The 15,858-nt window shown below is 44.5% G+C and overlaps 1 protein-coding gene across 1 annotated transcript in view; it reads left to right on the top strand.

The window, feature by feature from the left end:
- The window catches only part of LOC121533628 (neuronal acetylcholine receptor subunit alpha-7-like), an 82,438-nt gene extending 80,421 nt beyond the window's left edge, over positions 1-2,017 (top strand). The window contains exons 8-9 of the mRNA XM_041839747.2: positions 750-859; positions 1,179-2,017. Of these exons, the coding sequence (XP_041695681.2) occupies positions 750-859; positions 1,179-1,799 (731 nt within the window). The 3' untranslated portion in view covers positions 1,800-2,017. The remainder of the gene's footprint in view (positions 1-749; positions 860-1,178) is intronic.
- The last annotated feature ends 13,841 nt before the right edge of the window (positions 2,018-15,858 follow it).

Here is a 15,858-nt window from a genome sequence, read left to right as displayed (position 1 = left end):
CATCCTTATCTTCATTTGTGTTCTACTTCTGTGTTTTCCACCTCTTCCTCCTCCCTCTCTTACTTTTCACCATACTCTTCCTCTGTCTTGTCTATTTTCTCCTATATTTCACTCCTCTTCCTCTCTTCCCCCTCCTCTTCTTCCCCCCTCCTCTTCTTCCTAAGCCGGCCTTGGTTAACCCTAACCCTGATCCCACAGTGGGTCATGTGCCCTTAGCCCCGCTAGCGTCCTGCTAGCGTTTCTTCTTGTCTGAAGTGTTTCGCGGTGGGTTTGCTAACAGAGAGAGGGAGGGGGGTGTGACTGGCCTGGGAGGCATCTACAGAGCTGAGATATTTGGGGAAGAGCAGTGTTGAGTTAACGCTCGAGTGGAGTGAAGCTCCCCTCACATCCCTCCCTCCCTCCCTTCCTCCCTCCCCCAGTCCCTCCCCTGAGAGAACACATCCATGATGTGCCCTCAATGAGTGAGCACTAAAGCTCGGTGTTGTTGGCCTTCTCTTCTGTTTTACTGGTGTTATTATATTGGGTTGCTTGATTATCCACTGATATACAACGACACATTCAACTGAAACCACACTACAAAGACAAGACTCTCTGGCTGTGTCCCAAATGGCGATCTATTCCCTATTTAGTGCACTGCTTTTGCCATGACCAGTGCCATTTGGCACGCACAATCTCTTTATTATTTTGGTCAGTGTCTGTGTGATGTTACTGTGTTAATGTTTGATGAGGTTGTGGCTTGTGTTTTATAGCTCAGTACTTTGCCAGTACCATGATGATAGTGGGTCTGTCTGTCGTGGTGACTGTTCTGGTCCTGCAGTTCCATCACCACGACCCTCAGGGCGGCAAGATGCCCAGATGGGTGAGTCCCCCACCCAATCTTCATCGTATCCCTCATCATCCTTATCGTCGTCATCACCATCACCATCGTCATCACATCCTTATCATCATTGTCGTCACCATCACCATCATCATCGTCATCACATCCTTATCACCATCATCATTGTCGTCGTCATCACCATCACCACCATCACCATCACATCCTTATCACCATCATCATTATCGTCGTCATCACCATCACCATCGTCATCACATCCTTATCACCATCATCATTGTCGTCGTCATCATCATCGCCACTGTGTGTGTGTGTTTCAGTCTCAACCCCCTCTCTCTCTGTCCAGGTCAGGGTTGTGCTGTTGAACTGGTGTGCCTGGTTCCTGCGAATGAAAGAGCCAGGCGAGGAGCGTAAACCCGCGGGCTACAAGTACCGCCACCCTCCCCAGCACCACTCCAGCGCCAGCTCCATCGAGATGGGCCCTATGGGCACCATGACGGGCCTCACCACGCCCCTCTCCCAGGCCCCCTGCCCCACCGGCACCTCCAACGGCAGCATGAGCCTCTACTTCAGCTACAATGCTGTGGAGAGCCCCCGCTGTCCCCCCTCCAGCGACTCTGGCATGGCATTGGGGGGACAGGCCCAAGGGACCCCCTGCGAGGAGGCTGAGCCCCCAGGGGGAGGTGCTGGAAGAGGGGGAGGAGGTGGTGGTGGAAGAGGAGGGGGGTTGATCTTTACTCCTCCGGAAGTCCTTCAGATCCTGGAGGAGGTGTCGTATATCGCCCAGCGCTTTAGGGACCAGGATGAGGAAGTGGCGATCTGCAGCGAGTGGAAGTTTGCTGCTGCCGTGGTGGACAGGCTGTGTCTGGTGGCCTTCACTCTCTTCTCCATCATCGGCACCTTCACCATCCTCATGTCTGCTCCCAACTTCTTGGAGGCCGTCACCAAGGACTATCTGAAGAAATAGTGTCAATATATTAAACCGTATAGGCCAATTTCCCAGAGACAGATTAGACCTAGGCCCGGACTAAGAACCACTTTCAATTGAGAATCTCCATTGAGCATGCTTTTTAGTCCAGGACTAGGCCAATGCTGTGTACGGGAAACAAGCCTTACATATTCTATCCAGAGTATATTTGAGAAAATTGGTTTAATGTAAATAGATGTATACTGTACATGTATCAATGCAAGGGTTGTCCATAGTCCCGCTCCTCTCCTTAGATCCAGCTTAACTGAGGTTGTTCCTGTGTGTTGCCATGCCATCCAGATATCTCATTATAATATCAACTCGACCTTTGAACTTTGGATTCATGGGCATGCATTCTACGACCTTTAGAACTTTACTGGACATTCTGGACTTTGACCCTTTGTGACATTATGTAGCGTTGTTAAAGGAACTGTGTATATACAGAGATGTTTCACTGTGACTATGAACTTCTTATCATTTTCTAACTGTTTTACTTTCACTACATTATACGTTTGCATACTGTACGTACACACTGTTTACTTTTTGCTTGTCAATGCTAAATAGCAGCTAACTTAGAAGTGATTAGGTGTTCTCTAGGTCCACAAATGACGTCATTAACTGTTTGACATTGACTATGCCACTCTGTGATACCATGGAATGATTTGTGACATCATGATGTAAGACTCACATGTACATTAGAAGAGGACTCAACCTGCAACAGCCTGCAACAACAGGAGCTATGGAAACAAACCACTGGACAAAGACATGACCATGCGACTATCAGTGGATACTGAAGTACTGCACTGGCTGCTAGACAGAAACAACTCCTGCTGAGACTGAGGCTGTCCTAACATAAAAGGGCGGCAAGTAGCCTAGCGGTTAAGAGTGTTGGGCCAGTAACCGAAAGGTTGCTGGTTCGAATCCCCGAGCCGACTAGGTGAAGCATCTGTTGATGTGCCCTCTGGATAAGAGCGTCTGTAAAATGACTAAAATGTAACATGAACACCATAATGCCCCCATACATCAGAGAACTACAATAGATACATGTATTATTAGTAATCTGTTGATATGACATATCTGTGTTTTATATAGGGGAATGGATATAGTGGTGTTACATGAACATGGAGGATCTCTGTGTCTGTCTCTCGTGATGATCTCTTACCTCAAAGGTAGTGGTTACCCCAGGGAGGTTACTATGACTAAAGGTCACAGGGGCTGACTCTCTTCCTGTTTTTATTGATCGAAACATACTCAGATGTCATGTTCTGTTTTAATTTGGTATTATTAGCCATAAAGACCATGGCATATGAAAGCTCTCAGGGCAGACAGTCAATAAGTCATTGAACTAAACTGCCTGTCATGTCAGTGAGTCCGTGCATCTATCTTTTTCTATCAATAACCATTGTTACTGTATACTGAACATATTTCCCCCACCCCAGAGTCAGTCTTCCTCTGTTGTAACTGTTGTTGTCACACTGCTGTCCTTCTCTTCCTGTGATTTCTTCGCGCTTCCTTAATAAACCTCCCATGTAGCCTAAGATAATAAACCTCCCATGTAGCCTAAGCTAATAAACCTCCCATGTAGCCTAAGATAAGATCAACCTGGACTATTCATTTGGGCATGAATGGGCCAGGAGAGGGTCTGACTGGGTGTATATGGGGCTGACTGGGTGTACTTTACCAGTCAAAAGTTTGGACACACCTACTCATTCAAGGGTTTTTCTTAGAGAGATGGAGAGAGTGAGAGGCAGAGCGAGAGAGAGAGATGAAGATAGATTGGAAAGTAGGGAAAGGGACTAGTTCAGTTAGAAAGACATTGAACAGGATAATAAAGGATATTTCTACTGACGCACGGATCATCATAAAATCAATGAGCATCTCTAGGATAAAGATAAGACTGGGCTCTGGCTGTGTGTGTGTGTGTGTTTATCAGTGTGTGTGCCTGTGTGTTTGACAATGCTGTGGGTTAGCTGAGTTAAAACTGATGCTAGCGGTGCTAATATTTAACCCTCCTTGACTGCTTCTCTGCAGCAAGGCCTAAGGGAATGGAGGGATGTAGAGCGGGAGAACATGTGTGTCAGTCTGAGACTTATCTAACTTACATCACACACACACACACAGGAAGTACATTTTCCTCAATAAAGTAGCTATCAGCAAAGTCCGAGCTAGTAAGGGGAGAAAAAAGTAAAGTGCGAGTGTTAGTTCACAAACACATTTGAAATACTTTATTGGACTCCACCAATCAAAACGTACATTAAAAAAGGATCCAAACATTTCAAAAGGTCCCTGTACGCATGGACACTCAAGGGTACAAAAAGCACCTCCTTCTCCAAACAGCTAGGCTGCCCATGAGCAGTACCTGGCCAACTGCTTTGCCCTAGTTTTTAGCAGGCCCGCAATCTGGAGGCCACACACTGCAAGCCTGTGTACGTTGCCGAGACTGCCAAATATCAGCTTGCACCTACACCCGAGGCTGTCCAAGCGTGCCACGAGCGCTGGTATTTAAGAAGCTTGTTGGCAAAGGCCTGCTCCATGTAGCCGTCCGTCCCTCTCCTTGCCCCAACCTGGGCTTGATCCAGGGACCCTCTGAACACAGACAAGATATTATGCCAACATTTTGTGACGTATTTGTTAGTTTTGGTGTTCGGCAGTTTTTTTTTTACGGCTGTTCGATCACACAAAAACATTTATTGAGCCAAGTCGAAGTTCGGTAGCCGAAGTCTACGCCCCTTCATCTGTGATTTGTCAACAGTACTTCTCCTATAGGAGCGGGAACTATGGACGGGATTCTTCAATTAAGTGTTTGTTCATTCAACAAGACTAGTTTTCATGCAGAAATCTTAGACGTAAAATTGCGCTACTGAATTAAAGAGTCTGAATTAATCTAAGATAAATCAAGAAATAAGTGGCTATGTTGTTGCTATGGCGTCTCAAGAGGGACAAACAGTAAAATTACTGCTTTTTTCTATTTTTTGAAGCGAAGGTCTTTTTAAGGGAGTTCGCTTCACCTAGCCGAGCTCTGCTAGGAGCAAACCCAACCTAGTATGCGGGCGGCTTAACACACACACTAGCAATGGTCATCAAAATAGTAAAAAAACAAAGTTTAAACAATTATAATAAATGCAACAGTTGGACAATGGAGGAAGATACTCCAAACTTGAATTGTTTTTATAAATCAGACATTGACTGAATTATTGAACATACACATTTTTACTTGCACAGACAAATAATGAATGGAGTTCAGTGATTCTGGTGGGAATTCAGGTATTCAATTTGTCAAATTTCACTTTTGTTTTCTTAGAATGCAGTCATATATACAGCTCTCTCTTCGTCTGACCATGTGTTCTCGCATACCCCGAGAGCATCTGGTCAGCAGGGTGGTGGCACAGGAATCCTCATCTCTCTCAAGTGGACATTCTCTCTTTTTCCCCTGACCCATCTGTCTATCTCCTCATTTGAATTCCATGCTGTCACAGTCACTAGCCCATTCAAGCTTAACATCCTTGTCATTTATCGCCCTCCAGGTTCCCTTGGAGAGTTCATCAATGAGCTTGACGCCTTGATAAGTTCCTTTCCTGAGGGTGGCTCACCCCTCACAGTTCTGGGTGACTTCAACCTCCCTACGTCTACCTTTGACTCATTTCTCTCTGCCTCCTTCTTTCCACTCCTCTCCTCTTTTGACCTCACCCTCTCACCGTCCCCCCCTACTCACAAGGCAGGCAATACACTTGACCTCATCTTTACTAGATGCTGTTCTTCTACTAATCTCACTGCAACTCCCCTCCGTGTCTCCGACCACTACTTTGTATCCTTTTCTCTCTCGCTCTCCTCCAACACTACTCACTCTGCCCCTACTCAGATGGTAATGCGCCGTCGCAACCTTCGCTCTCTCTCTCCCGCTACTCTCTCCTCTTCCATCCTATCATCTCTTCCCTCTGCTCAATCCTTCTCCCTCCAATCTCCTGATTCTGCCTCCTCAACCCTCCTCTCCTCCCTTTCTGCATCCTTTGACTCTCTATGTCCCCTATCCTCCCGGCCGGTCAGGTTTCCAAACCAGTCAGGTTTCAAGACTGGTCATTCAACTGAGACTGCTCTTCTCTGTGTCACGGAGGCTCTCCGCACTGCTAAAGCTAACTCTCTCTCCTCTGCTCTTGTCCTTCTAGACCTGTCTGCTGCCTTTGATACTGTGAACCATCAGATCCTCCTCTCCACCCTCTCCGAGTTGGGTATCTCCGGCGCGGCTCACTCTTGGATTGCGTCCTACCTGACCGGTCGCTCCTACCAAGTGGTGTGGCGAGAATCTGTCTCCGCACCACGTGCTCTCACCACTGTTGTCCCCCAGGGCTCAGTTCTAGGCCCTCTCCTATTCTCGCTATACACCAAGTCACTTGGCTCTGTCATATCCTCACATGGCCTCTCCTATCATTGCTACGCAGACGACACACAACTAATCTTCTCCTTTCCCCCTTCTGATAACCAGGTGGCGAATCGCATCTCTGCATGTCTGGCAGACATATCAGTGTGGACCACCTCAAGCTGAACCTCAAGCTGAACCTCGGCAAGACGGAGCTGCTCTTCCTCCCGGGGAAGGACTGCCCGTTCCATGATCTCGCCATCACGGTTGACAACTCCGTTGTGTCCTCCTCCCAGAGTGCGAAGAGCCTTGGCGTGACCCTGGACAACACCCTGTCGTTCTCCGCTAACATCAAGGCGGTGACCTGATCCTGTAGGTTCATGCTCTACAGCATTCGGAGAGTACGACCCTGCCTTACACAGGAAGCGGCACAGGTCCTAATCCAGGCACTTGTCATCTCCCGTCTGGATTACTGCAACTCGCTGTTGGCTGGGCTCCCTGCCTGTGCCATTAAACTCCTACAACTCATCCAGAATGCCGCAGCCCGTCTGATGTTCAACCTTCCCAAGTTCTCTCACGTCACCCCACTCCTCCGCACACTCCACTGGCTTCCAGTTGAAGCTTGCTTCTGCTACAAGACCATGGTGCTTGCCTACGGAGCTGTGAGGGGAACGGTACCTCCGTACCTTCAGGCTCTGATCAGTCCCTACACCCAAACGAGGGCATTGCGTTCATCCACCTCTGGCCAGCTGGCCCCCCTACCTCTGCGGAAGCACAGTTCCCGCTCAGCCCAGTCAAAACTGTTCGCTGCTCTGGCACCCCAATGGTGGAACAAGCTCCCTCACGACGCCAGGACAGCGGAGTCACTCACCACCTTCCGGAGACACTTGAAACCCCACCTCTTTAAGGAATACCTGGGATAGGATAAAGTAATCCTTCTACCCCCCCAAAAAAATAAAAAAACATATTGTAAAGTGGTTATCCCACTGGCTATAAGGTGAATGCATTAGCATCAAATAGCCCCCGCGATATGCAACTTTTCAGGGAAGTTAGGAACCAATATACACAAGCAGTTAGGAAAGCAAAGGCTAACTTTTTCAAACAGAAATTTGCATCCTGTAGCACTAACTCCAAAAAGTTTTGGGACACTGTAAAGTCCATGGAAAATAAGAGCACTTCCTCCCAGCTGCCCACTGCACTGAGGCTAGGAAACACTATCACCACCGATAAATCTACAATAATCGAGAATTTCAACAAGCATTTTGCTACGGCTGGCCATGCTTTCCACCTGGCTACCACTACCCCGGCCACCAACTCTGCACCCTCTGCTGCAACTTGCCCATGCCCCCCCCCGCTTCTCCTTCACACAAATCCAGACAGCTGATGTTCTAAAAGAGCTGCAAAATCTGGACCCCCTACAAATCATCTGGGCTAGACAATCTGGACCCTTTCTTTCTAAAACTAGCCGCCGAAATTGTCGCAACCCCTATTACTAGCCTGTTCAACCTCTCTTTCGTAACGTCTGAGATCCCCAGAGATTGGAAAGCTGCCGCGGTCATCCCCCTCTTCAAAGGGGGTGACACTCTAGATCCAAACTGTTACAGACCCATATCCATCCTGCCCTGCCTTTCAAACGTTTTTGAAAGGCAAGTCAACAAACAGATCACCGACCATTTCGAATCCCACCGTACCTTCTCCGCTATGCAATCCGGTTTCCGAGCTGGTCATGGGTGCACTTCAGCCACGCTCAAGGTCCTAAACGATATTATAACCGCGATCGATAATAGACAGTACTGTGCAGCCGTTTTCATTGACCTGGCCAAGGCTTTCGACTCTGTCAACCACCGCATTCTTATTGGCAGACTAAATAGCCTTGGTTTCTCAAATGACTGCCTCGCCTGGTTCACCAACTACTTCTCAGATAGAGTTCAATGTGTCAAATCGGAGGGCCTGTTGTCTGGACCTATGGCAGTCTCTATGGGGGTGCCACAGGGTTCAATTCTTGGGCCGACTCTTTTCTCTGTGTATATCAATGACGTCGCTCTTGCTGCTGGTGACTCTCAGATCCACCTCTACGCAGACGACACCATTTTGTATACATCTGGCCCTTCATTGGACACTGTGTTAACAAACCTCCAAACGAGCTTCAATTCCATACAACACTCCTTCAGTAGCCTCCAACTGCTCTTAAACACTAGTAAAACTAAATGCATGCTCTTCAACCGAACGCTGCTTGCACCCGCCCACCCGACTAGAATCACTACACTCGACGGGTCTGACCTAGAGTATGTGGACAACTACAAATATCTAGGTGTCTGGTTAGACTGTAAACTCTCCTTCCAGACTCACATTAAGAATCTCCAATCCAAAGTTAAATCTAGAATCGGTTTCCTATTTCGCAACAAAGCCTCCTTCACTCATGCTGCCAAACATGCCCTCGTAAAACTGACTATCCTACCGATCCTTGACTTCGCGATGTCATTTACAAAATAGCCTCCAACACTCTACTCAGCAAATTGGATGTAGTCTATCACAGTGCCATCCGTTTTGTCTCCAAAGCCCCATATAATACCCACCACTGTGACCTGTACGCTCTTGTTGGCTGGTCCTCACTACATATTCGTCGCCAAACCCACTGGCTCCTGGCCATCTATAAATCACTGCTAGGCAAATCCCCGCCTTATCTTAGCTCATTGGTCACCATAGCAACACCCACCCGTAGTCTGCGCTCTAGCGGGTATATCTCACTGGTCATCCCCAAAGCCAACACCTCCTTTGGCCGCAATTCCTTCCAGTTCTCTGCTGCCAATGACTGGAACAAATTGCAAAAATCTCTGAAGCTGGAGACACTTATCTCCCTCACTAACTTTAAGCATCAGTTGTCAGAGCACCTTACCGATCACTGCACCTGTACACAGCCCATCTGAAATTAGCCCGCCCAACTACCTCATCCCTATATTGTTATTTATTTTGCTCATTTGTACCCCAGTATCTCTATTTGCACATCATCTCTTGCACATCTATCATTCCAGTGTTAATACTAATTGTAATTATTTTGCACTATAGCCTATTTTATTGCCTTACCTCCATAACTTGCTAAATTTGCACACACTGTATATATATGTATTTCTGTTGTATTTTTTGACTTTGTTTTGTTTTACCCCATATGTAACTCTGTGTTGTTGTTTTTATCGCACTGCTTTGCTTTATCTTGGCCAGGTCGCAGTTGTAAATGAGAACTTGTTCTCAACTGGTTTACCTGGTTAAATAAAGGTTAAATAAAAAAATAAAAAAAATGCACCAATTTGTAAGTCGCTCTGGATAAGAGCGTCTGCTAAATGACGTAAATGTAAAATGTAAATGTTCTAATAGTATCTGGTTTTTAAAATTAGTTTTGTGCCTCATTTGCATAAATACAATGTGTGTTATTTTCACATATGAATACATTAACATAAAGGGGTGAAACAGGGCTGCAACCACCAAACACTTGCTATGTCGAGGCCTACCTGCACTCACCTGCGCTCTCTAGACTGCCTCATTAATTACTGTTGTTGTCACTCTCTGTTGCATAATTCAACAAGTGTGTCAATAGCAGAATACCCTCGGATTAAAGATCAACACACTTGGGTCTAGATTATACCCATCTATACATACTTTACATTGTTTTTCAGATCAGAAATAATATTACTATATTTTATTTATTTTTATTTTTAGTCATTTAGCACTATAATGCGAGTGTTAATTTTCTGAAGTTTCTTTTATTTCAGCGCAACTCCTTTGTAAACATTTCAACTGTATTAAATTATAATATTTTGTGGAATTGAAAAAAGTTAACTTTATTTTGATGGGTGTTATCTTCTCTTTCTTGTGTGTCAAGACGACGCGTTAAATCCCAGACGAAGCTTTAGCGTTCTTATAGATGCAATAGAAGGACAATGTACAGTGCCTTCAGAAAGTATTCATACCACTTGACATATTCCACATTTTGTTGGGTTACAGCCTGAATTCAAAATGGATTAAATAGATTTTATATTCTCACCCATCTACACACAATACCCCATAATGACAATGTGAAAACATGTTTATAGAAATCTTTGCAAATGTATTGAAAATGAAATACAGAAATATCTAATTTACATATGTAGTCACACTCCTGAGTCAAAACATGTTAGAATCACCTTTGGCAGCGATTACAGCTGTGAGTCTCTAAGAGCTTTGTATACCTGGATTGTACAATATTTGCACATTATTCTTCTTAAAATTCTTCATGCTCTGTCAAGTCGGTTGTTGATCATTGCTAGACAGCCATTTTCAAGCATTGTCATAGATTTTCAAGCCGATTTAAGTCAAAACTGTAACTAGGCCACTCAGGAACATTCAATGTCGTCTTGGTAAGCAGCTTCAGTGTATATTTGGCCTTGTGTTTTAGATTATTGTCCTGCTGAAAGGGGAATTTGTCTCCTAGTGTCTGTTGGAAAGCAGACTGAACCAGGTTTTCCTCTAGGATTTTGCCTGTGCTTAGCTCTATTCCATTTATTTTTATCCTAAAAAAACTCCATAGTCCTTGCCGTATACCCATAACATGATGTAGCCACCACCATGCTTGAAAATATGAAGAGTGGTACTCAGTGATGTGTTGGATTTGCCCCAGACTTAACGCTTTGTATTCAGGACATAAAGTTAATTTCTTTGCCACATTTCATGCAGTTTTACTTGAGTGCCTTATTGCAAACTGGATGCATTTGTTTTGAATATTCTTATTCTGTAAAGGCTTCCTATTTCACTCTGTCATTTAGGTTAGTATTGTGGAGTAACTACAATGTTGTTGATTCAGCCTCTGTTTTCTCCTATCACAGCCATTAAATTCTAACTGCTTCAAAGTCACCATTGGCCTCATGGTGAAATCCCTGAGCAGTTTCCTTCCTCTCCGGCACCTGAGTTAGGAAGGACGCCTGTATCTTTGTAATGACTGGTTGTATTGATATACCATCCAAAGTTTAATTAACCCCCTAGAGTCAATTGACATTGTGCATCAATCAAAGTTACATTTTAAAAAATCCCCATCAAAATCATTCAGTTTAAGCTAGAGATATTTCTTGCATTGGATGCGTCTCAATCCACTGCATCCGCCAGTGTCGCACTTCGCAGAGCTAGGAGTGGTGTTTGTCAGACCATGAGACATCCCGAAAATCGGTCTTCATTGTTTGTGAGATCAGACATAATATCCCTATAATCCGAGTGTTCAATTTCGGAAGTTGCTTTCATTTCAGTGCATCTATCTCTTAGATTTAGGACAGACACTTCAAAACCTTGACTTACAGGAGCAATTAGGGTTAAGTGCCTTGCTCAAGGGCACATCGACAGATTTTTCACCTAGTCAGCTCGGGGATTAGAACCAGCGACCTTTCGATTACTAGCACAACGCTCTTAACCACTAAACTACCTGCCGCCCTAGTGTCTCACACACACACACAACTGATACTAATGAAGTGAAATGAACTAATGATAGCTACTTTATGGAGGAAATATTTACTTACTATGACTGAGAGTGGTTGTTGTCATCTTAAGATGAATGCACTAACTGTAAGTCTGTTAAATGACTCAAATGTAAAATATAAATGAAGTGCGTTTTTTGTAGACGGGGGCCCATGTGACATGAACGTGCTAGCATCTGCACACACACCTGATGATGTAATACAGGTCTGTAGATGAACACACACACTTCAAGTGCGTTTATTGTAGACGGTGCCCCATATGACATGCATCTGGCCAGTCTGTGTGTGTGTGTGTTTGTTTGTGTCCATTTCATTGTAATAATGGCCAATGCTTTTTGGCTCAGAGACAGACAGCCTCCTTCTTATGTGGGGTTAATCCCTGTGCCAGACAGATTACCCCAGCTCTAAGTACTTCAGACAGAGACAGAGACAAAGAGAGTGTGAGAGCAGATGAGAAGGTGGAGCAGTCCAGGGACATTTGTGTGTTGTGTAGTTTTTGTTTGTTTGTTTGTGTATACCGCAGCCTATCTTTGTTTACCTCCGCTATTAGCAGAGGCCTGCTTCCCACAGTTATATGAGAGAGAGAGAGAGAGAGAGAGAGAGAGACGAGAGAGAGAGAGAGAGAGAGAGAGAGAGAGAGAGAGAGAGAGAGAGCGAGAGAGAGAGGGCATGTATATGAAAGGAAGAGAGCGAAAGGGAGAGGGGGAGTGAGGAAGATACAGAGTTAGATGATAAAGAAGAGACAGATAATAACAGTTTATTCGAGTGCAGATCTGTCAGTCCTATTTAAACAGTACACACACACGCCTTGCTTGCAGCTGAAGTTAATGAGGTACATATTGATTATCACATAAACTAGCCGCTGCTGAAAATTTTGCATGACATGACATCCCTCCCCATCTAATTAGAAATCTTCCACGGCTGATTGTGGCTGAGCAGGATGAGCGTGGACAACACACACACACAAACAGAACAGGTAGCCTATATTCAATATAATACATGAGTTAAAGTTTTACACCATAATTCATGAGTTATTGCTTGGAGTCTTCACAGATTGCATGACATACAACACTACCATTCTTTCCTTACATTAATTACATTTATGACAGTGTTATTTGTAATCAAGCATTTTACCATTTTAGTCATTTAGTGAGCCGAAGTGCAATCAAAACATGTCATCATTGAAAAGGAACAGGCACAACGCGCACTTACAGTGCCTTCCAAAAGTATTCATCCCCCTTGGCGTTTTTCCTATTTTGTTGCATTACAACCTGTAATTTAAATGGATTTTTATTTGGATTTCATGTAATGGACATACACAAAATAGTCCAAATTGGTGAAGTGAAATGAAAAAAAGAACTTGTTTCATAAAATAAAAAATAAATAACAGAAAAATGGTGCGTGCATATGGATTCACCCCCTTTGCTATGAAGCCCCTAAATAAGATCTGGTGCAACCAATTACCTTCAGAAGTCACATAATTAGTTAGATTGCACACAGGTAGACTTTATTTAAGTATCACATGATCTCAGTATATATACACACCTGTTCTGAAAGGCCCCAGAGTCTGCAACACCACTAAGCAAGGGGCACCACCAAGCAAGCGGCACCATGAAGACCAAGAAGCTCTCCAAACAGGTCAGGGACAAAGTTGTAGAGAAGTACAGATCAGGGTTGGGTTATAAAAAAAAGATCTGAAACTTTGAACATCCCACGGAGCACCATTAAATCCATTATTAAAAAATTGAAAGAATATGGCACCACAACAAACCTGCCAAGTGAGGGCCGCCCACCAAAACTCACAGACCAGGCAAGGAGGGCATTAATCAGAGAGGCAACAAAGAGACCAAATATAACCCTGAAGGAGCTGCAAAGCTCCACAGCGGAGATTGGAGTATCTGTCCATAGGACCACTTTAAGCCGTACACTCCACAGAGCTGGGCTTTACAGAAGAGTGGCCAGAAAAAAGCCATTGCTTAAAGAAAAAAATAAGCAAACACGTTTGGTGTTCGCCAAAAGGCATGTGGGAGACTCCCCAAACATATGGAAGAAGGTACTCTGGTCAGATGAGACTAAAATGGAGCTTTTTGGCCATCAAGGAAAACGCTATGTCTGGCGCAAATCCAACACCTCTCATCACCCCGAGAACACCATCCCCACAGTGAAGCATGGTGGTGGCAGCATCATGCTGTGGGGATGTTTTTCCATCGGCAGGGACTGGGAAACTGGTCAGAATTGAAGGAATGATGGATGGCGCTAAATACAGGGAAATTATTGAGGGAAACCTGTTTCAGTCTTCCAGAGATTTGAGACTGGGACGGAGGTTCACCTTCCAGCAGGACAATGACCCTAAGCATACTGCTAAAGCAACACTCGAGTGGTTTAAGGGGAAACATTTAAATGTCTTGGAATGGCCTAGTCAAAGCCCAGACGTCAATCCAATTGAGAATCTGTGGTATGACTTAAAGATTGCTGTACACCAGCGGAACCCATCCAACTTGAAGGAGCTGGAGCAGTGTTGCCTTGAAGAATGGGCAAACATCCCAGTGGCTAGATGTGCCATGTTTATAGAGACATACCCCAAGAGACTTGCAGCTGTAATTGCTGCCAAAGGTGGCTCTACAAATTATTGACTTTGGGGGGGTGAATAGTTATGCACGCTCAAGTTCTGTTTTTTTGCCTTATTTCTTGTTTGTTTCACAAGAAAAAAGATTTAGCATCTTCAAAGTGGTAGGCATGCTGTGTAAATCAAATGATACAAACCCCCCAAAAATCAGGTTGTAAGGAAACAAAATAGGAAAAATGCCAAGGGGGGTGAAGACTTTCACAAGCCACTGTAGGTTAGGATACTATCGTGAGCGAGCGTTGCGCCTTTTCATTTTCAAAAGTATTGATTACCCATTTATTTGTCCCTGCCTGCAAATCGTCCTCCTAAAAGGTAGGCTATATCCTATAGGACAATGCAAAACGTAGTAAGTGTCGCTGTCATCATTGTTGCTGCTTCCAGTTCAGTAGCCATACCTGTGAGATCAGGTGCGTGTGTGGTCTTAATTAAATAGAGTAGGCTATAGCCTATGCATGGGTGGAGATGCGCGGGGCAGTTATCTTTCCAAGGAAATGTACTTCCTAAATAGGCCTATGATTAGGCTATAGTTTACTACATTGCCTAGAAATAGGCCTAGATATTGATCACCCATATTTCTCAGTCTGAAAATCTTCCCAGTCCTAAAAGGTAGGCTATAAACATTTATCAAGAGAAAGTGCAAGTCTCTCCAACCCTGCTCTCTTCAAACTACATCGAGCATATTGGCTGATACAATAAAAGGGCCATATGAAGCCTGTAAGAGTAGAGCTGTTTATTACTGTGTCAGTGTGAAAAGCAGGGAATTAGCTAGGACATAAATGCAATTTCAGAATGTGGGGCGGACAAGACCCCCCGTCCGTCCCCAGCGAAAGTTGTGCACCTGGCTGAAGGGGTAAAGCAATACAACTGTATAAAAGAGTAATGCTTTTGAAATCCAATTCAATTTCACTCCAGGGTACAATATGGTAGAGACCTCTATACCTGGTAAAGTGCTGAGTTGGCAGATATAAGTTATGAGGAAAATAGTGGAAATGGAGGTGTATGTTTGAGACAGAGATGGGAAAGTGAGATAGAGAGAGGGAAGAGCGAGAACTACCACAAACTCCCTCCAGCCACCTCAGCGTACAAATTGCACTGACCACTGTACCAAAACTAAGGTTGACTGCAAAACAGGGATAACGCAGCCAAATTATATGCAAAAGATTCAAACAGAAGGGAGAAACATGTTTATTTTTCATGGTTTGACTAATTCTGGAACTGACGATGGAATATTCATGCCTGCGTTGGAAAAAGGCTCCTTCACATCAGATAAAAGAGCAAGTTTGATTGAAATTCCAATTAGGTAAATTGCCTTTTTAAGAGTAGTTCATATGTTTTTAATCATGTTTATGTACTGAGTAAGTACGATATCTGCATGTTTATATGGGTGGTGTTCTGGAGAATGTTTCATGGCTAGCTCCATCAGTGAATGATGGATTGTGATTGGCCTGGCATAGCAAACAAATTATCTCATCTGTTGCTCTTTACCCCCAGCTGCTCCCACCCAACCTATCCCTCCCTTAGGGGAAAAAAAAAGGTGCTACCGAGAACCTAAAAGGGTTTTATAGGAGAACACGTTTTGGTTCC

Source organism: Coregonus clupeaformis, chromosome 2 (genome assembly GCF_020615455.1).
Source record: "Coregonus clupeaformis isolate EN_2021a chromosome 2, ASM2061545v1, whole genome shotgun sequence".
Taxonomy (NCBI): domain Eukaryota; kingdom Metazoa; phylum Chordata; class Actinopteri; order Salmoniformes; family Salmonidae; genus Coregonus; species Coregonus clupeaformis.
The sequence above is the reverse complement of the archived record's forward strand: the minus strand, read 5'-3'. Positions and strand labels throughout refer to the sequence as shown.